Source organism: Diabrotica virgifera, chromosome 8 (genome assembly GCF_917563875.1).
Source record: "Diabrotica virgifera virgifera chromosome 8, PGI_DIABVI_V3a".
Classification (NCBI taxonomy): Eukaryota; Metazoa; Arthropoda; class Insecta; order Coleoptera; family Chrysomelidae; genus Diabrotica; species Diabrotica virgifera.
The window spans coordinates 157,096,482-157,120,659 of record NC_065450.1 but is presented as its reverse complement, the minus strand read 5'-3'; the positions used below and the strand labels follow the sequence as shown (position 1 = coordinate 157,120,659).

Genomic DNA, 24,178 nt, shown 5'->3' with positions numbered 1-24,178 from the left:
AGTCTGCCAAAGCATATATGAGGTTTACGGCGCCACTGTGCCGTAACGGTTGCTTATACGAAAAAAATGAATAGAACCTATTTTTTAGAGTAAATAGTGGTCTTTAACCTTGTATAAGTTTTGTTTAAAAAGAATGCATAGGTAATGAGAAAATCGTAAAAACATGCTCGCCAAGGGCTAGGGGTAGTTTCTGCAGTATATTTTCAAGGATAGGGGTGGTTTCCGCAGGGATGTTGCAATAACCATATATATTTTTGAAAAGCACTATTGATGAAGCATATGCCCATATGGATCAAAAAGCAAAAAACAAAAAAAAAATTTCAACCCCTCATTTTATTTATTTTTTTGGCTACAGGGGTTGCACTAGGAAATCACTGTTGATGACCATGCATGGGTAATAATATCGTGCACAAAATGATATATGAAGCATATTAATAAAGGGCATTCTGTGTGAAGGATTCCAATAAAATCACTTTATTTATTAATTCTTTTTTTTTTGTGGTTCCGGGGAAAAATGGGGGTGAATTATACAAATTTTTAAATAACACCAGTACGTGGGTAATCGCTGAAAGTTTTTTTTTACTCTAGCATAAACGGTTCAGATGGTATAAAAAGGGTTCATTTTTTAAAATGTAACACCCTGTAATTAAAAAAGGGCTATTACCCTTAAGTGAAACCTATACCAAAAAATCAATCAATTATTTGTGAATAATTGCCGCACGATTTCTTCTTAATTTCCGTTACAGTTAGGGAAAAATATATATTTTTTAAAAACATCTTTTTTAAAAACTTGTTAAGTTTGGGGCGCCACCCCCGCTAAACGGTGGATGATAGACAGATGCTGTCGGAAAATAAATCGTAGAAAATATAGTCCTCTTCATTTTTCTATAAAAGAAATTTTTTGTAAAAGGTACAGGAAGGGCTACGTTCCGCAAAAACCACAAATTACCCCCTTTAAAGGGGTGAAAATGGGGGTTCCGGGGCGAAATTTTTTCAGAAAAAGTTAGTCTTATAATAAGCACCCCTTGATATACCAGAAAAAAAATAAAACAGGACTTGTGTCCATTTTGCAAGGTTCAACCTTTGTTTCCTACACTATCCCCTGAATACATCGAAATAAAAAAAAATCAAATTTTCTAAATAAATTAATTCAGGATTTTAAGGGTTAAGATAATGAAATTCGGACCAATGGGGATAAAAATAAGAGCCATTTGCTGTAGGAATAAACGGCATAATAAATATTTAAAAATAGTTTCTTTGTACAGAAAAATTTTCAGATCAAGAATGACGCAACTGTAGATGGTGTTGAAAATGGGGACACTAAATTGAAATAATGAAATTGGAACCAATGGGGATGAAACTAAAAGCCACCATTTTAAGAATAAACGTCATACAGATGGTCCGGATGGTTACTCTTAATTTAATCACTATTTTAAATATTTAAAAATTCTTAGATGAAGAATGACGCAACTGTAAAAAGGGTTGAAATGGGGGGATTAAATTAAGATAATGAATTTAGATCCATTAGGGATAAAAATAAAAGCCGTCATTTTAACAATAAACGCCATACCGATGCTCCTGGACGATTGCTCCTCATTTAATCCTTATTTTAAATATTTAAAAATCGTTTTTTTGCTCTTATGAGAAATTTGGCATTTTGCAGTTGCGTGATTCTTATTTCGGACCGACGATACTACAAGCAAAATACCATTAGTTAAATTCACTTTAATAATTGCGTATCATATCAGTATTGTGGATCAACATATAATTTTTACACCTTATAAAACATCGTTTGCGAAATCCCATTTTTTTTCCAATGACAATGAACGTACGTATGATATATACGTCAATTTGACAAGTTCAATTAGCAATATGAATTATTTAAGAAATATGTGTTAAGACCGTTGCAAGATTCGTTCGCTGTACGCGCACGATCGTTTCTCGTATCCCCTCCAAGCACTTGTACACAGCGAATACACACTAGTCGAGATTTTGCAATTAATTTGTTGCTATTCCTTGGATAAGTTTTATAAATCTTTTGTGTGATAAGTCTCCACAAAAATAATCATAAAAATTTAGAATCGGGATATAAAATGTATCACTGAACTATCAAAGTTTGTCCACCGATTTTAAAAAATTATCGTTAAGCTCTTGCATCACAGCTTTGATATAATAAATTGGAAAAATAAACTCGATCGTCGGTTAATTGGAAAGTCCTGATTGGCGTCCCACAACAGCTGTTGTGGGACGTTAATGTAAAAAGTTGTGCTTGTCCATGTTTTATTTAAAACCGAAAGGGGCTATTACATGCCCGTTGAGTATCCCATCCAGATGATAATTACTTGAGAATACTAAATTTTACACTTTATTTCCCAGTGGAGATTATACGTTGTCCAATAACGGCAGCTTTATAATAAATACGTTCTAATCTTCATAACAAAACTGGCTTCGTTGATAACCAACACCTTTTTAGGATGATTTTTCAGGTTATACTTCTTTAGGCACAAGGGGTTAATTTTTACATTCCCTGGCGCATGCGCACACCGACAGTATATTAGTCAATTATCGTTATATATGGTATATTCGCTCAAATGTTATACCGGATCGTATTGGGTGTTTAAATCATCTGTCAATAATTGTTGGAGATTCACAGGCCTGCAAAAAATATTTTTTTAAAGTTGTTTGAAATTTGATAACTGACTTTGATGTACTTTTCAGCGCTGATTTCCAAAATGTAAACCATTTTTGTCTATCACGTCAGGTTTTCTCACAAATTAGGGGGTATATTTGGGTATAATAACAAAATGTAAGCAATTTGTCACCTCTTTCCAACGTTATAAAATTTATTTTATTTATTAGTCATGTTCTAATCTACATTGCCGGTACACTTACATTTATTTTTTAAGCTCAAAAGTCCTTATAATAACGCTAACGCTTTCTGTCGAAGCTTCTTTTACTGCTTTTCCGGCTGTGGACTCGTTGAGGATCATCTCTTTTCATCACCCAGCAGTAGTTTGCTATCATGCTGACGTTTCATCTTCCTTGGTATCTTCTTTCTATTTCTTTGATGTCTCGTTGAAATCTTTCGCCCTGCTTTTCACTGACATCACCAATGTTTGCCGGGAAGTACTCAAGATGTGAGTGGATAAAGTAAAGCTTGTAATGCTCATGTTACAGCCAAACTTCTAAAAGTTGTCGATCATGTCTGCGACGATTGTCTTGTAGTTTGGATCTCTTTTGTTAGCGAGGAAATCGGTAACACCTAATTTAAAAGATGTCCAAGTCGCCTTTTCATTTTGTTCACAAAGTTGGGATCTCTCAATAGTTTTCTAATGTCCAGTCCGACAAAGATTTCTTCCTTTAGTTTTGCCGTGGATAAACCAGGATACTGTCCACAAAGATATCTGAAACACTCCCCTTCTTTATTCAGTGCCTTGAAAAATTGTTTAATCAGCCCTAACTTAATGTGAAGTGGTGGAAGTATGACCTTTTTGGGATCCACAAAGCTTTTCCTCTCAACATTTTTAACTCCTACTTGTAGCTTTCTCTCAGGGCCCAATATTTTTTATGTAGTGTTGCTTTCTGTCTCTACTGTCCCATTCATAGAGAAAGGAAGGGAACTTTGTATAGCCACTTTGTTGACCAAGCAGCATTGAAATAACTTTTAAATCACCACATAGTGTATATTTGTGGTCTGAGTAGCAGAGTTTGCTTAACACCAGGCCATATTCTTGGAAGAAAAAAGATACAAATTCCCTTTCCGTACATCGATACCAAGAGAAAGATGTATCCGGAACCAGCATATGTTTATTTTTTATTCTAAATCGTAAAACTTCTGCCAATTCTTTAGAAAGGCCTAGATCTCTTACTAAATCCTTCAGCTCAAATTGTAAGAATGGAATGGGGATCGGTTGTGCCAGGATCGTAGTATTGTACAAAATACTGCTGCTTTCTCATAATTGCTCTTTATTTTTGTGAAATAACTATTTGATAGAATGTTTTCACTCTTTTTCCCGAAATCAGCGTTGAAAACAGTATGAAAATCACTTTCTCCTAATAACTCTTTATTATCATTTTGTGAAATAACTGTACGTGATGGAATTTTTTTACTATTTTTCCCGGCATCAGTGTTGAAAACATAATGAAAATCACTTATTAAATTTTAAACAATTTTTTGGTCGCAGACCTGTTATGGATCAGTAAATGTTGTGTATATTGGATTTTATTGTTGTGATGGCAGAGAAAAAAGCAAGTTTATAATTATAGTGACTTTTTAAATAGTTTCTAAAAGCGACAGGTACGTAATAATTGTAAATGTTTCAGTATCCTAATAAAATTACATCGGTACCTACCTATTTAGAAAATTTAAAATAAACCTATCAAAATAGCATGTAATGATTTACCTACCTTTTGCTACCTCAGAGCAAAACTGTATTAAGTCCAAAATTTCGGTTTTCTACTTTTTTAGCCAACTAGGCTTAAAATTTTCCGCTCTATTCACTGGTGTTTCTTATTCGCTGTTCCCACTGAAATTGGCCAAAATAGCCTTGTATGAACAGTATTAAGTCCACACTTCGCTTAGAGCAAAACAGTATCTTCTGCACTTCAAATGTATTAGATCCAAAATGGTGTATACGTTTCCCAGGGCAAAACCATATTACGTCCAACAAAAAGTATTATGTCCCACATAATGCAATTATTCATGCAAATTATTAAGTCCACAATCTTTTAAAATTTGGCAAGTTTATGCCTCAAGAGAGCACAAATTCACCCACAATTTTGGAGTCATGAGACAACCATAGATCCAAAGAGACAGTTTTTATGTTCTTATCTTGAAAAAAAAAAACGTGTATCAAAAGAAAAAGAGAACAAACACGTGCTCATGCTAGCCATTGTCACTGGAAATATTTTTTTACCATTAAAGAAAAGAGACTCTAGATATTTCTCAATCTATCGTTAGATCTTCACTAAAAATAATACAAACAAATGGAGTTTTAGAATGTGACAAAAGAGGAAAGCCGCCATATAAAAATAAAGTAAAAAATGAGGTGAAGGATGGGATTCATGGGCATATAATGGCCTATACATATTATGAAGAATCACATTGTCGAAGAAGGACGGCGAACAAGTATTTAGGAGGTGACTAAAATATTTATACAGTGTTTAGGATGTTTAAGGAAAAATGAGATTTGAAAAAAATTTCTTCGGACGAAGTAGACAAAGAATGATTTTACAATCACATTTTTAATACAGAATTTAATTTATCGTTCCTTGTTCTTTCAAAAGACACTTGTGATAAATGTGATGAATTTCTAATCAATCTAAGACAGTCAACGTCTGAAGCTGAGTGAGAAACATTACAAGTGATGGTACAAATTGAAAAATATAGACAAGTAGATGTCCATCAATAGCCCTGGAAAAAAAGTTTTAATGATAGATTTACAAAAATGTCTTCCTTGCCCAAAGCTAACTGATTCTCAAAGTTTTTACAGTCTAAAACTCTGGTGTTTTAATTACACAATTTATGATTCAACGAGAAAACAGGCGAACTGTCTAATGTGGGATGAATCAATTACTAGTTGAGGTGGAAACGAAATGGCCTCATGCTTGGTCCAATACATTCATTCATTACCTCAAAGCACAACTTCTATTGTTATTTGGACCAATAATTGCTCATCCCAAAACCGGAACTTACAAATGATTATGTGCTACTTTTATCCACTTTCGAGATATCCATATATAAAAGAAATCACTCACAAATTCCTTTTGCAAACACATGAAGGTGGACAGTATACACTCAGTTATATAACAAGATGCTAAAAAATGCCCTAATTTTCAAATTATTATCTACTCCATTGGATTGGTTACGGTTAGCTAAAATTTTCGGAAAAATACAAATGTTTTAAAGTGTATGAAATGACAATTTTTATTTTTAAAGACTTTAATAAACTGTGCAATTCTTATGATTAGCCGTTTCAAAATAAAAATAAAACTGAGAATAATAAAAAAAATTAATTTCACAAACAGTACACATGTACGTAATTCATAATTCAGACAAGAAAATCATGGCATTCTGTTCAATTTGGAATTTAAGAGTGTATACTTAACCCAAGAGTTGGTAGAAGAAATCATCAACCTGTAGAAGATTCTTTGATTTCGTTGAGAGATACCCACCTTAAATCCGATAAGTACTAAATAATTCAATGATCTTCTGATAAAGTGGGTTCCAGCGAGGATTCACGATTTTTTCAGACTCTAGTGATTAAGACACAATTCAAATTACTGATAAGTATAGCGGCAGTAGCCCTGTATTTGTTAAGTTTTCAATTATTTCTATGTACTTCAAAAAGTTATGTTAATTTTTTTAGTTAATAAAAATACAGTTGCGTTACAACCTTTTTTGTTTTTTTAATTCGAATTTTTAAGTAGTTTTTTAGTACTCGTATTAATGGTTTTGTTACAAATACCTCCGTATAATATTTTTTGTCCTTTATACCCAAATATTTCCTTAATTTTGTAAAATAAGTATATTTTTCGTAATAGAGCTCAGTCTTTGCCATAGGATAGGTAGCAAAATTAATATTAAGTCACAGTCAAAAATTTATTTTTCAGAGGGAAAATGTATTAAGTCCATTTTTTGCAAAATCGGTAATTTTCAAAAAATTTTCTTTTTAGTGGTAAAAAGAAAAATGATCATTATTCACATTTATAAGAATTTGCTAGATAAAATTTAATGTATTAAATGGAAAATGTTACGAAACACTAAAAATAATTTTTATTTTTGCTCTCCTGTAAAATTTACATTTTGTGACTTAATACACTTTTGTTCTGAGGTACGGATATTGTTTTCTTACTCTATGTTTTGTTGTATTTTATTATTTCAATATTTCAATATTCTACAAAAATCAAAATAATTTGGTTAAATTCAGAACTGTGAAAAGTTTAAACCGTTTAGTTCGTCGATCTTGCCACATAATGCATTTGCCTCCGTGGGTAGAAGTGTAAGATAAATGAATTCCAATACTAACTGTTCAAACATAAGCGGGTTCGAACCCCAATAGAAACTTATATTTTTTTATATACATTTTATGATTGTAAGTATATTTATTAAATGTTTTTTTCAGAAAATACGTATTTAGTTAAATTTTTTTCCGGCAATTATTGTTCAGAAATCATTTTTCAATATGTTTGTGTGTGTTTTATTCTTTTATTCTTTTAATTTTTGGTACTGTTTTAATAAAAAATTTTGAAAATCAGTAAGTATTAAAATTAGTTTAATATTCAAATAAAATATAAATAATCTGTTTAAAGTATATTAATTTCGTTGAAATCATATAATAGAAGTATAACTTCTTAGGTGCGTACAAAGTACACACATTCTTTTATTATGATTTAACTCCTATGTGGGGTCTCTCAGAGTCTCCAGACCTATTAATCGTACGATATTTTGATTATTCGAAGCTGCTTGTAACATTGTTTTTAATCATGCATTAAAGGTCTTTATCTTCGATTATTTCAGCATAGCGGGACATAGCGATTATTTCATATAGGCACAACTCAACCTTTATATATTTTTATTTACAGAGTTATATCTACCACTCAAGAATGTAAAGCTATACAGAATAAAAAAAAAACTGTCCTATCATTAATATAAACCAAATTATCAACGGAAGATATGGCACAATACAAGGCAGCATCAAGATAAACAAACTTCAATGGAGTCGCAAAACAACAAAAAAAAATACCATAGTACAGCACAAACACTCCTACGTTGAAAATTACCTTCCAAATTTGACACCAACAGCAGTTACCAGTTATTCACTTTGGATGGCCACCAGGTAATTAAAACATTCCAGTAACCACATCCCAGCATTAAGAAATCTAGATGGGCGAGAACAGATCAAAAAAGTAGAGAGATTTGGAAAATATCTTGAAGAAGTTTTTCAATCTGTACCCTATCTCAGTTCTGAAGAAGATGACATTATTTATGAAATTTTAGCAACAATCTAACAGCCAAGTGAGCAAATTAAACCAGTATCAAAAACAGAAGTAAAAGTGCTATTAAATATAGATTAAAAAACAAAAAAGCTCCAGGCTATGACCTTATAACAGGAGCTATCTTACAAGAGTTACTAGATAAAGGAATAGTTATGATATCACAACTTTTCAACTCATCAATAAGGTCCAAAATTGTAGCAACTCAATGTAAAATTGCTGATATAATGATCCAAAACCTGGTAAACCACCTCACGGACATACCCTTTATCCGCTTATTAATCTCTTACCGGTACTTACTTAAGTATTTGAGAAGCGATTAACGACAAGGCTTATGAAGATAATAACTGATAATAATCTTTTCCCAGATCATCAGTTTGGTTTGAGAGAGAAGTATTCAACAATCTATTATAGATCAAGTTCATGTATATAGGGTGAGGCAGATAAAGGGCCTATTAGAAATATCTCGAGAACTAAAGGCAACTGAATTATAAAAATTGGAATAGGGGGGTTTTGAAGAGTGATCTATTTAATGAAAATATTTTCATCTATTTGGTACTTCCGGTTATACCGGAAGTGGCTTATAACTTCGTTTTTTTTTAATGGGACACCCTGTATATTTTTACATTTTTGGATTCTCCTCGACTTCTTCTTTCTTAAAATATAAGGTTTTGTAACATTACACAGGGTAGGTTAAAAAATAATTACGTTTTTTTTTAATTTCGTAGCAATATTCACACCCTGTAGAATTTTAGTAGTTCGACATAATAAACTTTATTTATGTTCAAGTAAGTTTTAATATAGTCTACTATTGTTTACGATTATTAGTATAGATAAAATTTTAATTTTAGTATACAGGGTGGGTCGAAATTCGGAATAAGTATTTTGTGAGTTTTCTTAAATGGAACACCCTATATTTTAGTATTGTAATGAAATGATATTTCATGGTACTTTTTTACTTATGAAGCATTCCATATACCTAACTGCTTTAATTTTCGCTTAATTGTTAATCGTACCAACAGTCTTAACTTCGTTGGTATTTTGATATATCAACCATTATTGGCAATTTTAGGTATCAGTTTAGATTATGTATTTATTTCCAAAAAATTATTATTGTGATTGAATATTTTCACGGCCAACCTAATAAAATTTTACGTATTTTGTGTTGCAATTAATGTTTGGCGTGAATCACCAATAACTCACAAATTAAAGCAGTTAGGTATAGGGAATGCTTAAAAACTAAAAAGTACCATAAAATAACATTTCATTACAATACTAAAATACAGGGTGTTCCAATTAAGAAAACTCCGAAAATATTCATTCCGAGATTCGACCAACCCTGTGTACTAAAATGAAAAATTTAACTATACTAATAATTCCTAACAATAGTAGACTGTATTAAAAATCATTTGAATATAAATAGAGTTTATTATGTCAAATAACAACAATCTGACAGGGTGCGAATATTGCTACGAAATTAATAAGAAAACGTAATTATCTTTTAACCTTCCTTGTATAATATTACAAAACCTTATATTTTAAGAAAGAAGAAATCGAGGAGAATGCAAAAATGTTAAAATATACAGGGTGTACCGTTTAAAAAAACGAAGTTACATTAACTTCCGTTATAACCGGAAATAGCACAGAGATCAAAATATTTCCATTAAATAGATCATACCTCAAAACGCCTATATTACAATTTTCATTATTTTCTTACCTTTAGTTCCCGAGATATTTCTAATAGGCCCTTTATCTGCCTCACCCTGTATAGAAGCTTTGATATAGTGAATAAAACTTTTGAAGAAAAAAAATACTGCACTCTATCTTGACGTCAGTGAGGCATTTGATAAAGTATGGCATGCAGGGTTGTAGCTCTTTAAAATAAAAATGAACGTTCCAAATGTTTACTTTACTAAAATCATTATACATTATACATATATTTAGAAGGAAAATACTACCGTGTCAAGTATGAATCTGAGACCTGAAAAATCTACCCGGTACGATCTGGAGTCCCTCAAGGTAGTGTTCTGAGTTCTATATTATATTTGATATTTACTCATAATATACCAACAAATTTAAATGTAACAACTACAACATTCGCACACGACACGGCTATGTTAGTTACTGAGGATAATCCTGCAACAGCTACCGAATCTCTTCAAAGGAATATTGAAAAGTGGACAAAGAGATGGCGCATAAAAATCAATGAATATAAATCACAACATAATATCATATTTACAAAATATTGCAAAATATCGCCAAGTAACCAAGCAATTTCACAACCAAATACCTTAGAATACATCTGCAGAAAACTTTGACATGGAGACTCCATATATTTATGGAAAAAGTGCCAACAGTTGAACTTAAAATTTCGTAAACATTATGGGATACTGGGCAGAACCTCGAAGTTGTCTATTTTTAACAAACAACGTTCTCATACTGTTAGATTTTCTAACATAAAGCTAATTATAATTTCTACTTATATAAGAATCTTAATAAAATTCGTCGAATCATTGATAATTTCAAACGAACACATCTGCCCTTTGTAGCTTCCAAAATCAACCAATTCCGAGAAAACATTGCTTCTGGAGGGTGGTCTGCGATACAAAGACCCTTGCTTTATGAAAATACTCGAATTTAAGACATATCCTGTTTCCCAGAGGCTCCGTCGAAATTGAGAACAATCTTTATATCTGTAACTTAACAATGTGTGATTTAAACTGTCTCCCCTTTCAGATTTATGTTTCCTAAAATCAATAGGGAGCTTTGTCCCTGCCGGACAAAATTAAATCTTCTGTGTATTTCTGAACGTAAATTAGACACGCATAGGACATTGATAAATGATTTCCACTTCTTTTTGGGGACCCAAAGGAAAAAGGAATCCTTATGCCTAAGTCGTTTTTAGTCTCTCGTCTCTCAACCACTTATTCGTCAACTACCGAGCTAATCGGTCGCGTCTCTCGCTCAACTCTGAAAGTATTCACGTCTCGTATTTTCCTATCGCATTACACGGTTTTTCACGCGAATCTTCTCTCACTTGTTACTAATCACATGTTTCACTCTTAAATCGCGGTTCACTTTACTGTCAATTGCACATAGCAAATTTATGTATGTTTTTTTGTTGTAGTAAAAACAATAATAATTATTTTGTACGATACTTGTAAATATTAGTGTTTGTGTTAAATAAACTAATTATCTCACACGTATTTTAATCATTTCAACACCGATTTACACCTTGCTTCGACTCGACAAAGAATATCAGAGTCTAATTATATCAACCACTATAGAAGCTGGTTCCCCTCTTGTGTGAAGGACAGGAGATATTCACCAGGTCCTTTTACCACAGGTGAAGCGTCCTACACATAAATTGGTACCCCTGGTGGGACGATTCAAAGAATCGTCTGCATACCCAGAAGCAAGGCTCGCGGTGTTGAAATTGAATCGAATCGTTATCGGCTGTTCCGGTGATCGTATTACCTCTACTTGGACCGTTGCTGTCCCGCTGACCGCCTCCACCTTGGACCGTTGCTGTCCCGCTGATCGACTCCACCTTAGACCATTGCTGTCCCGCTGACCGTCTCCACCTTGGACCGTTGCTGTCCCGCTGATCGCCTCCACCTTGGACCGTTGCTGTCCCGCTGACCGCCTCTACCTTGGACCGTTGCTGTCCCGCTGATCGACTCCACCTTGGACCATTGCTGTCCCGCTGACCGTCTCCACCTTGGACCGTTGCTGTCCCGCTGATCGCCTCCACCTTGGACCGTTGCTGTCCCGCTGACCGCCTCTACCTTGGACCGTTGCTGTCCCGCTGATCGACTCCACCTTGGACCATTGCTGTCCCGCTGACCGTTTCCACCTTGGACCGTTGCTGTCCCGCTGATCGCCTCCACCTTGGACCGTCGCTGTCCCGCTGACCGCCTCCACCTTGGACCGTTGCTGTCCCGCTGATCGCCTCCACCTTGGACCGTTGCTGTCCGGCTGGCCGCCTCCACCTTTGGACCGTTGCTGTCCCGCTGATCGCCTCCACCTTGGACCGTCGCTGTCCTGTTGACTGCCTCCACCTTGGACCGTTGCTGTCCCGCTGATCGCCTCTACCTTGGACCGTTGCTGTCCCGCTGACCGCCTCCACCTTGGACCGTTGCTGTTCCGCTGATCGACCCCACCTTGCACCATTGCTCTCACGCTGATTGCCATCCAACTTGGACCGTCGCTGTCCCGCTGACCGCCTCCACCTTGGACCGTTTGCTGTCCCGCTGACCGCCTCCAACTTGGACCGTTGCTGTCCCGCTGATCGCCTCCACCTCGACCTGGGGCTGCTCCCGCTGCCCGCCGCCACGCTGACACCGTCCCATTCTTCAAGAACAACGCTTTCTTGACGCATACTAAGGTAACATCGCAATAATAAAAAACTTTATGAACTTTTATTTTATTTCCTTAAATATTACTCCACATATTATCATTAACTCAATAAGTTTGTGTACGCATGTGTTTTTAAAGGACAATTTATTTGTTTACTCTTTATTTTTCATATATATCTGCTCATCTCTTTTTTAAATATTTTGCATAATTTTTATTTCTTTTTACACTACATACTCACTCTATTTTCAACCACGATCTCTCTTTGTGTACCGTTAAAATCACAATATTTACAGATTGTCACTGGACAATCAATATTTTAATTTTTTAAATTTTATATATTTTAATTATGGACGCACTGAAGAGGGAGATTGGTACATGCAAATCATCATTTGAACGAAATGTAAACTGGATAAGCAATTTTCTCGAAAGTCAAACTGATACATTTGAACTTAGTCACAGAAGAACGCACTTAATTAATGCATTTAATAATTATAATGATATTTGTAATAAGATAGACACTCACAAAAATGCTGATTTGCACACAGAAAATAGAGAAGAAGTTGAAAATAAATACTTCTCTGCTATGTCTCGAATTGACGGTAAATTGGCGCAATTCACGAAAGTTAATTCTTCTTCTTCGGTACCTTCTCAGTACCAACACGGTAATCATGCTAACTCCAACGTACGCTTACCACCTGTTTCTGTTCCTATATATCATGGTGAGCCCAGTAAATGGGTCTCATTTTACCAATTGTTTTCCTCCATTATAAAGGATAATCAAACACTCACCAAAGCTCAAAAGCTAATTTATTTGAAATCTTCCCTCCGCGGAGAACCCTTAAATTTAATTGATTCGCTTGACGTAACTAACGAAAACTTTGATCTCGCTATTGACATACTCGAAAAGAAGTACGACAACAGTCTTGCTATTATCAATTCTCACATCAATCTTATCATAGATTTCCCTACACTCACAAGGAGCAACTATCGGTCACTAAGTGATTTTACAAACGATTTAAAAAGAAATATTGACTCCCTAAAGGCTCTACAAGTTCCCGTCGAATCGTGGGATTATCTCTTAATTAATTTAATAACAAGAAAGCTCGATTTTGCCACCAAACGATATTATGGGGAAAGAAGAGATAGAAATTACACTCCCACAATTGTCGAACTTTTTGAGATCCTCAATGAACGCTGCAACATTCTCGCAGACCTCACAAATATTCCTGAATCAAAAAGGGACAAATCACAAGCTAAATCTAACGCCACCTCTCTTTACTCAAATACTTCTGAACCTCTCTCCTCTAGTAATCATGTTAAATGCAATTACTGCAACGATTCAGCGCATAAGATATACTTATGCAGGCAATTTTCGTCTCTTTCCATTTCGGAAAAATATAACTTTTTGAGATCAAATCATATGTGTTTCAACTGTTTGGGTACAAGACACACCCTTGCTAATTGCTCTTCTCGCGGTTGCTCCATATGTTCACAAATGCATCACACTCTTCTGCATCAAGACTCATATACATCAAATACAAAATCTTCTCGCTATTCTAATACTTCTCAGTCCGACGATCATCGCTCAAGTAACAGAAATTCAAATTCTTCTAGATTTACACCCTCTGTACCATCTTCTCAACAAAATATCACTAGAAGTCAAGGTCCTTCTTATCCACATAATAATGCAAATTCCCCCGGACCTTCATACCACCCCAAAAATGCCACTATCTCCACTGATTCACTCCAATCAAATATTGCCCAAGCATCTTTTTCCAACAATCCTCTGGAAGATGAAGACCACCCTAACATTGTTCTAAGCGCTACAAATAAAGCCTTCACGCAACGTTCGGTTCTCTTGGCCACTGTTCAAGTTCGTTTGATCGATAATTCGGGAAAGCCCATATTAGCTAAGGCAATACTAGATTCTGGGAGCCAAGTTTCATTTATAACTAAAGATCTCTTAAATAGAATTAATTCAAAAATTTCCCGCAGAGAAATACAAATTTGTGGCATTTCACAAGGTTCCCTCACTTCGAAATTAATGGCAAGGATTAAACTACATTCACCCAACTCAGAATCTACCCATCTTAACTTGGAATGTGCTGTCATTCCGAAAATAACTTGTCAGCTACCACAATTCCACATCTACCCCAACACATTTGATATACCGAAAGATCTCACTTTGGCTGACAAATATTTTTATATGAAATCAAATATTGAAATTTTAATAGGAGCAGATGCTTACTACGAAATTTTACAGCCAGGGCTAATACGGTTAGGGCAAAACCTCCCCACTCTATTCAATACAATTTTTGGATGGGTTATCGCGGGTAATGTTTCAAATAAGGTTCATTCAAATGCAAACATATCTCTATTCGTTCACACCCGAGATGACCATTCCACAGACTCAAAGCTTGATGCACTTGTTTCTAAGTTTTGGGAAACCGAAGAGTGCCCTTTCGAAAAAAGAATGTCTCCTGACGATGAATCAGCTGAGCTAAACTTTAATATTCACCATAAAATCCTTAAAAATGGCCGATTTCAAATCAGTTTACCGCAAAAATCACCATCCGAGCATCTTAAGCTTGGCGAATCGTTCCCCATCGCAAAAAAACGTTTCGAATCCCTTGAAAAAAAATTGATAAATAATCCGTCTCTATTTAAAGAATATAAACAATTTATTGATCAGTATATTTCCCTGAATCATGCCAGATACGTCCCCCTCACTTTACAAAACTCGCTAAACGAAAACAAATATTTTTTGCCTCATCATTGCGTATTAAAGGACTCAGTAACCACTAAATTGCGCGTAGTATTTGACGGAAGCGCAAAAACCACTTCCGGATATTCTCTCAATGATGTATTACTCACTGGCTATCAAGTGCAGCCTGACCTCTTTGACATTCTATGTCGTTTTCGGCAATTTAAATTTGTTTTTATCGCGGATATAGAAAAGATGTATCGTCAAATCAACGTTAACCCCAATCAAACATTTTTACAAAACATTCTTTGGAGAAATAACCCTAGTGAACCTTTAAAATGCATTGAATTAACTTCTGTAACTTATGGAGTAACTTGCTCTAGCTTCCTAGCTACGCGATGTCTGAAGGAAATAGCTACTCTCTATGCCACAAAATATCCTCGTGGTTCTGATGCATTGTTAAATCAGACTTACGTCGACGATATTCTATATGGAACAAATAGTCTAGCTGAATTAGAATCCGCTTATCATGAATTAAAAGCCATGTTAAGCTGCCACTGTATCCATCTTCACAAATGGGTCTCTAACTCGTCAGAATTCTCTGCCAAATACATACCCGCATCTCAATCAAGTTATGAAATATCTTCAAACGACTTGAATAGCAAGGTCTTAGGTCTTTCTTGGCACCCCTTAGAAGATTATTTTACCATTTTCATTCCAACCCCTCCAGTTACCAGCGACATTTACACAAAAAGAAGTGCGCTCTCATCACTCGCCAAAATATTTGACCCCCTAGGACTCTTGGGCTCATTCACTGTCACTGGAAAGGCCTTTATCCAAAAATTATGGCTCCAAAAATTAAATTGGGACGATCCTCTTCCTAAAGATCTTAATTTTGAGTGGAAAAAATTCGTTGACGATCTCGTAATTCTAAAGTCTCTAAAGATACCTCGCCACTTGTTTTATGACAAACAAATCTTAAAAACAGAAATACATGGATTCTCTGACGCCTCAAATAAGGCCCAAGCCGCTGTTCTATACTTTCGCACCGTGTACGCTGATAACACTGTCGGTTGCACGTTGATTGCATCTAAATCTCGTCTAGCGCCCTTGAAATCTGTGTCAATTCCCAGATTGGAACTTTCTGCAATGTTATTGTTAGCAAAACTAACACAAAAGGTAAACTCCATTTTCCAAAATCGCCTTAATATTTTCTCTGTTAATTTGTGGACCGATTCACAAATCGCTTTATGTTGGATAAATTCCTCCCCATCTCGTTGGAACAGCTATGTAGCAAATCGAGTAACTCAAATTCAGGACTTAACTCCAAATTTCACATGGAGGCACGTTCGTTCTCAAGAAAATGCAGCCGATTGTTTATCTCGTGGTTTGACCGCTACTGAATTTATAAACTCTCGTATTTGGTGGAAAGGCCCCGAATTCCTGCTCAATAATGAATTAAAGCTGACTAAATTCGATCCTAAACTCACCCAAGTATCGTTACCCGAAGAAAGGTTGTCATCTCTTATGAGCACACACCCGCAAACCGCAACAACCGATGAATTTTTTAATAATATGTTCTCTAAATTTTCCTCATATTCCAAGTTGTTACACACTATTGCCTACCTCCACAGATTTTCTTTTAATACAAGACACTCAGCTAATAAAAAACTTGGCACACTATCTCCAGACGAATTGCGATCCGCCTCAATATCAATGCTTAAGGCTACACAATCCCTAAAATTCTCCAAAGAACTCCTTGAATTACAAATTAAGGGGATTACTACAAATAAATCTTTAATAAGACTGAACCCTTTCTTAAATCCAGAAGGTCTTCTCTGCGTCGGTGGACGTCTGGAAAATGCTAACATCCCCTACGAACAAAAACACCCAATACTACTACCCTCTAATTCACACGTCGTCGATTTGTTACTTAATCATGAACACTGTCGTCTAGGCCACGCCGGGCCGCAAGCCACACTATCTAATGTTAGACTCAACTATTGGCCTTTAAATGGGATGAGAACACTAAAAAAAATTATTAGAAATTGCCACATATGCTTCAGATTTCGCGCTAAGCCCTTGCAGCAAATAATGGGAAATTTACCCAAATTCAGAATTACTCCTTCTCGTCCCTTTCAAAATGCTGGCTGCGATTTTGGTGGACCCTTTTTTATTAAATCTTCAAAGTTAAGAAGGGCTGCCATGCAAAAGTGTTACATAGCCATTTTCGTATGTTTAGTTTCAAAGGCCGTACACATCGAACTGGTGTCTTCTCTTTCTACAGAGTCTTTTTTGCTTTGCCTGAAACGATTCATTGCTCGACGAGGTCTTCCTTCACTTATATACACTGACAACGCAACAAACTTCACTGGTTCCAAAAATGAACTCAAAGATTTACGAGAGTTTTTCAAATCCCCTAGTTTTTCGAAAGAGATACAAAATTTCGCTGCACAAAATTTCATAGATTGGAAATTTATTCCTCCTCATAGTCCACATTGGGGGGGTATATGGGAAGCAGCAATTAAAAGCGCCAAATATCACCTTCGCCGAATGATAGGCAACGCTAATCTCGCCTTTGAAGAATTCAGCACAATTCTCACGCAAATTGAAGCCATTCTAAACTCACGTCCTATTTGCCCCTTATCGAATGATCCCTCTGATCTGCAGTGTCTCACCCCTGGACACTTCTTAATTGGAAGTACACTTACTTCATACCCTGAAAAAACTTTAATACAACTTCCAATTAATAGGCTTAACTTGTTTCAACGACTCTCACAGATACAACAGTCGTTTTGGAAAAGATGGTCTGTCGAATATTTGAGCCAATTACATAGTCGGCCAAAGTGGTCTAAATTAAATAAAAACATTAGAGAAAATGATCTGGTCTTGTTGAAAACTGACAATTCCCCTCCACTAAAATGGCCCACTGCCAGAGTAATAGAAGTTTTCCCTGGTTCAGACAATAACGTACGTGCAGTTAAGATTAGAACTAGTACAGGAGATCTTGTTCGACCCATATCAAAATTATATCCCCTGCCGCAGTACGAATAAACGCATTTTTTATGCATCAAAAAATAATAATTCTGCCCTTTCTAAACACAGTTCAATAACCGATCTTACCCTCAAAATACTACCGCTAGCATTATATAACTAGACAATGCCTCTATCTACTCAAGTACCCAAGTCACCCGCACTTTCACTGGTTGACAATAGATTTGAAAAATAAACACAACAAACTGACCGTCATTGCCCATCGCATCATCTCAGGCCAAGGCGCCACTTAATTTATGACACATTATTTACCCTCGACACTCAATAGCTGATTTGTAGGTCAAAATCCTTCTGTACAAAATATTAGATACACTAAGAAAAATGAAAAAAAAAAATCATTTTTGTTTTATTATTGTAAAGAATTATCTCTTGATGTTTCGCAATTTATTTGTAAATATCACTTTCAAATAACTCACAACTGAAGATAAAGTTTCCCATAATCTCTTCTTCTCTCAAGCAAATTTACTAAAAACCGCTCCCTCTTTCTCTATCTTGCTCTTAACATTTATTTTTCCTCCTCTGGCGTGGGGGGCAATTTATGTTAGATTTTCTAACATAAAGCTAATTATAATTTCTACTTATATAAGAATCTTAATAAAATTCGTCGAATCATTGATAATTTCAAACGAACACATCTGCCCTTTGTAGCTTCCAAAATCAACCAATTCCGAGAAAACATTGCTTCTGGAGGGTGGTCTGCGATACAAAGACCCTTGCTTTATGAAAATACTCGAATTTAAGACATATCCTGTTTCCCAGAGGCTCCGTCGAAATTGAGAACAATCTTTATATCTGTAACTTAACAATGTGTGATTTAAACTGTCTCCCCTTTCAGATTTATGTTTCCTAAAATCAATAGGGAGCTTTGTCCCTGCCGGACAAAATTAAATCTTCTGTGTATTTCTGAACGTAAATTAGACACGCATAGGACATTGATAAATGATTTCCACTTCTTTTTGGGGACCCAAAGGAAAAAGGAATCCTTATGCCTAAGTCGTTTTTAGTCTCTCGTCTCTCAACCACTTATTCGTCAACTACCGAGCTAATCGGTCGCGTCTCTCGCTCAACTCTGAAAGTATTCACGTCTCGTATTTTCCTATCGCATTACACGGTTTTTCACGCGAATCTTCTCTCACTTGTTACTAATCACATGTTTCACTCTTAAATCGCGGTTCACTTTACTGTCAATTGCACATAGCAAATTTATGTATGTTTTTTTGTTGTAGTAAAAACAATAATAATTATTTTGTACGATACTTGTAAATATTAGTGTTTGTGTTAAATAAACTAATTATCTCACACGTATTTTAATCATTTCAACACCGATTTACACCTTGCTTCGACTCGACAAAGAATATCAGAGTCTAATTATATCAACCACTATAGAAGCTGGTTCCCCTCTTGTGTGAAGGACAGGAGATATTCACCAGGTCCTTTTACCACAGGTGAAGCGTCCTACACACATACAATAAAATAATCAAACCGGTCTGGACTTATGGTGTCTAGCTATGGGGTACGGTAATTTTTAAAGTGTTTATTAACAATGTTGATGATCATTTTTCAAAATAACTGTAATTTAAATTTTCTGTTAAATGACAAAAATGACTAAAGAAAATTAAAGTAAATATTTTTAACTACAGAAATAATATTTGGCGCTTTCAAGTAGGCCAAAAATAGAATAAACCATTTAAATATCCTTAATAATAGAATAAAACCAGCTGATCATTACCATAACCAAAACTTTGTATATTTACGTATTTAATTTGAATAATTACGTAATATTACATAAATTACGTCATGGAATAAAATACGTCGTGTAATAAATTTTTCGCCGATTACAACAAAGTCTCATAAACGCGGTTTGAAATATTAAATTTTAAGTGTCTTTTTACGTACAGTATAACCTATTACGTTTAATGCGTTTTTTAACAGTGTCACCAATCTAGAATTGTATGTTTTAAGTATATCCATAAATTAATAATAAACCACTCGTACCGCGTATTTGTACATCCGCATGATAGTCTAGGGCGCATCTGTTTTGAGATGGACGTTGAGAGGTGACTCAAATTTTTTTGCAGAAATTGCTTGAAAATAATTCATATAATAATATTTGAATTATCCTCCCTCTCAAAAAGGTCCGGAACATTGTTTAAATAATCAAAATGTCAAAAATTGGAGGAATAATTCGATTTTTTTCTTCGTTTTTTGATTATAACTTTAAAAGTATTCATTTCCGAGAAAAGTTGTACTGAAATAAAAGTTGTGTAATTAAATTTCCTACAATATAGAATTGGTTAAAAATTTAAAAAACAGTCACCCTAGTTGCAAAATAGCAATAATTGCGAAAAAAACATACAAAAACAAGTATTCGCATTTTACGTTTTTCAACCATTCATGCAACAATTAGGACCTTCATATTTCACTCAGAAAAACTTTATGATACAGTAAAACAATACTGTATATTTCATTAAGATCGGTTTAATAGATTTTGCAAAATAAATTTTGCAATCCAGCTTTCGCAAAAAAAATCATTTTTTCAAAATGTTACAGGACTGAAAATAAAGCATATAGCAAGTTGAATTTTTTTTTGCTTATAGAAGTATACTGTACCTTTCATTTGCAATTTTCAAAATTAAAATCGATTAATTACCGCGGCGTCAGAAAATTTTTGAAATAAACAATAATTTTTGGTGCTACGCGCAGGACTGAGGTGTTCGATTCACACAAGTTGATTTCCACCAAAATTTCTTCCAATCTTTGTCTAATATATTACTTTATTACTCTATATTTTGTTGTATTTTAATATTTTAATTCCACAAAAATCAAACTAATTTTATTATTGTTTGTGAAATATTGTTTAAACAGTTGCATATGCTTAAAAATAATAAAATTTTATTATTTAAGTTAAAATATATGAACAAAGAAAGTTTTTGCTAATAAAAGTGTTATTTCAAAGGATAGAGTATGTGTTTTTATTTTGCAATAAACAAATTTATTTATTTATATCGAAATGTAATAAAAATTAAAATGTATCAATCATTATGAAAGGTCATTGGAATGCCCAATCAGAGCAAACTATCCGCTGTCCTGCGCGTAGCACCAATAAAATTAATGTTTATTTAAAAAAAATCCTGACGCCGTGGTGTTAATCTATTTTAATATTGTAAAATTGCAAATGAAAGGTACAGTACACTTCTATACGCAAAAAATTTTTCAACTTGCTATCTGCTTTATTTTCAGTCCTGTAACATTTTGAAAAAATAATTTTTTTTTACGAAAGGTGGATTGCAAAATTTATTTTGCAAAGTCTATTGAACCGATTTTAATGAAATTTACAGTATTATTTTAATGTATCATATAGTTTTTCAGGGTGAAACATGAAGGTCCTAAATGTAGCATAAATGGTTGAAAAACGTAAAATGCGAATACTTGTTTTTGTATGTTTTTTTCAAAATTATTGCTATTTTGCAACAAGGGTGACTCTTTTTTAAATTTTTAACCAATTCTATATTATATGAAATTTAATTACGCAACTTTTATGTCAGTACAACTTTTCTCGGAAATGAATACTTTTAAAGTTATAATCAAAAAACCAAGAAAAAAATCAAATTTTTCTTTAATTTTTTGACATTTTGATTATTTAAACAATGTTCCGGACCTTTTTGAGAGGGAGGATAACTCAAATATTATTATTTGATTTATTTTCAAGCAATTTCTGCAAAAAAATTTGAGTCACCTCTCAACGTCCAAATGTACTAATATTTTTACAGATCCGCCCTGGTCTATGAGCACGATAACGATTCTACCCTGGCATCAGCTATAAACGCTAAACGATATGCAAGGTTATGATGTCACAACTTTCGAATTTGAGGTCGGTTATCTACAAGATGAGTTAAGATATCGAAATGCTGTTTTCTGATTTGGATTCGAGAGATTAAACTATATGAGAATCCATCGGTAGATTTGCTTCGCATTATTGCAGGGACGGCAACGCACACACCAACCAACAGAGTTTGCGAATTTACAATCGAATTAATATTTTGGTTAAAAATAGATTTTTTATTAGTTTATTACATCGCCGGTCCGGAATAATAATGACGTAACTGCAAATTTTGTCAGTTCCTGTTTATTGCGTAATTAACTTCTAAAATACTCTATAGTGTGTATACAGATAATACAAAAGCGGCAGAACTGTAACTACAGTTGAGTCCCTGAATCTTTACCCGTGCGTCATCATTTAAAGCATACGAAATAAGTCGATAATAAGTCGGAAATTGAAATTTGCTAAAAGCAACAGCAAGTCAGTTACTGTCACTTGCTGTTGCGTTTAGTAAATTTCAATTTCCGTCTTTTCATCGACTTATTTCGTATGCTATAAGTGATGACGCACGGGTAAAGATTCAGGGACTCAACTGTATGTGCAGAGCCACTACAGAGTAGCTGCGCCGTTATTGAAAGACGCACCATTTTAGACCGTGTTTAAGATGAATAATGACGCAACTGTAAATAGGGTTGAAAATGGGGGACTAAATTAAGATAGACCACAAGAAAGGTGATAATTGAAAGTTGGAAAACTACAGGCCCATCAGTCTACTATCACACCTATTTAAAATACTCACCAAAGTCATAACTACCCGACTAACAAGAAAATTAGATGAATACCAACCATATGAACAGGCAGGTTTAAGAAAAGGCTATTCAACTTCCGATCACCTGTAAACCACAAAAATACTAATATAAAAATATAGCGAATACAAGTTTCCAGTTTTTATAGAATTTGTAGGCTACGAAAAGCTTTCGACACTACAGAACACAGGGCCGTAATAAACGCAATGCAAAATTGTAGAATATACAGCAGCTATATTAACTTAATAAAAGAAACTATGAACCAAGCAACAGCTACATACTACCTAAATGAAAATAAATACACGAACCTTGTACCATTAAACAGGGGAGTCAAACAGGGAGACACTCTATCACCCAAACTGTTCACCTTAGTTTTGGAGGACCTGTTTAAAAATCTAAATTAGAAATATAAGGGAATAAACATCAATGGCCGCTACATCAGCAATCTATGATTTTCGGATGACATAATCCTGATAGCTACTGACCTACAAGAACTGCAAACCATGTTTTCAGAACTACACACAGAATCTTCTGAAATAGGACTGAAAATGAGTAGTTTAAACAAAACAAAAGTCATGCACTCCGAAGAAACCGTGACAATAATAAACGACATAGTTATAGAAAAAGTTGAAGAATATAAATATACTTAGGACAAAAAATAATACTAAATAGGGAAATTCAAACGGAAGAAATAAAAAGAAGAAGAAAGTTAGCATGGGCAGCATTCGGCAAACTGAACTATATACTCAGAAATCAGCAAATTCAACTACATGTTAGATCTAAAGTTTTGATGCATGCATTATTTCGATATTAACATATAGGGCACAAACATGGACAATCACAAAAAAGAATATGAACATACTCAGAGTCACTCAACACGCCATGGAAAGAGCATTGCTTGACATATCACTTAAGAACAGGAAAACAAACACATCGATAACGCAGAATATCAAAGTCACCGATGTGGTACAAAAATCATTAAAATTGAAATGGGAATACGCTGGACATGTAGCTAGGAGCGATCTAAACAAATGGCACAGGACAATTCTGACCTGGAGACCATACCAACACAAAAGACCCAGAGGCAGACCTCCTATGAGATGGACAGATGATCTGAAACTAACTGCCGGGAAAAATTGGCTACAAGTAGCGTACAACAAAAAACAATGGAAAGGAAGACTTGAAGAGGCCTATGTTCAGATGTGGATGTGAATGGCTAGACGAAATAAGAAGAAAGAAGAAATTAAGATAATGAAATTCGGACCAATAGGAATGAAAATAAAATCCATCAATGTAAGAATAAACGGCATACTAAATATTTAAAAATAGTTTTTTTTACAGAAAAATTTTCAGATCAACAATGACGCAACTGTAGAGAGGGTTGAGAATGGGGGGATTAAATTAAGATAATAAAATTCGAACCGATAGGGATGAAACTAA

General features: G+C 34.6%; 2 protein-coding genes across 11 annotated transcripts in view; both read right to left on the bottom strand.

Moving 5' to 3' along the window:
• Positions 1-24,178, bottom strand: part of LOC126890298 (collagen alpha-1(X) chain-like) — a 342,832-nt gene that overhangs the window by 11,132 nt on the left and 307,522 nt on the right. The gene's annotated exons all lie outside the window — the stretch shown is intronic.
• Positions 10,912-12,827, bottom strand: LOC126890355 (protein SCAF11-like). Of its 10 annotated transcripts, none has more exons than XM_050659227.1 (4): positions 12,091-12,827; positions 11,750-12,022; positions 11,614-11,715; positions 10,912-11,511 (listed from the first exon to the last, which is right to left on the bottom strand). In XM_050659227.1, exons 1-4 carry the CDS (start codon positions 12,374-12,376, stop codon positions 11,333-11,335), a joined length of 840 nt encoding a protein of 279 aa, XP_050515184.1. In that variant the 5' UTR covers positions 12,377-12,827; the 3' UTR covers positions 10,912-11,332. The 10 variants fall into 10 exon arrangements, with proteins under 10 accessions (XP_050515184.1, XP_050515186.1, XP_050515185.1 ...); XM_050659229.1 differs by having other exon boundaries at positions 11,750-11,953; XM_050659228.1 differs by having other exon boundaries at positions 11,614-11,647; positions 11,716-12,090; positions 12,125-12,827.

Excerpts from the sequence above, each read along its gene's own strand:
- LOC126890355 (XM_050659226.1), bottom strand. The coding sequence starts at position 12,376 with ATGCGTCAAGAAAGCGTTGTTCTTGAAGAATGGGACGGTGTCAGCGTG. Across the intron at positions 12,091-12,124 it reads CGGAACAGCAACGGTCCAAG|GTAGAGGCGATCAGCGGGAC; the intron begins GTGGAGGCGGTC and ends CAACGGTCCAAG. Across the intron at positions 11,580-11,647 it reads CGGGACAGCAACGGTCCAAG|GTGGAGACGGTCAGCGGGAC; the intron begins GTAGAGGCGGTC and ends CAACGGTCCAAG.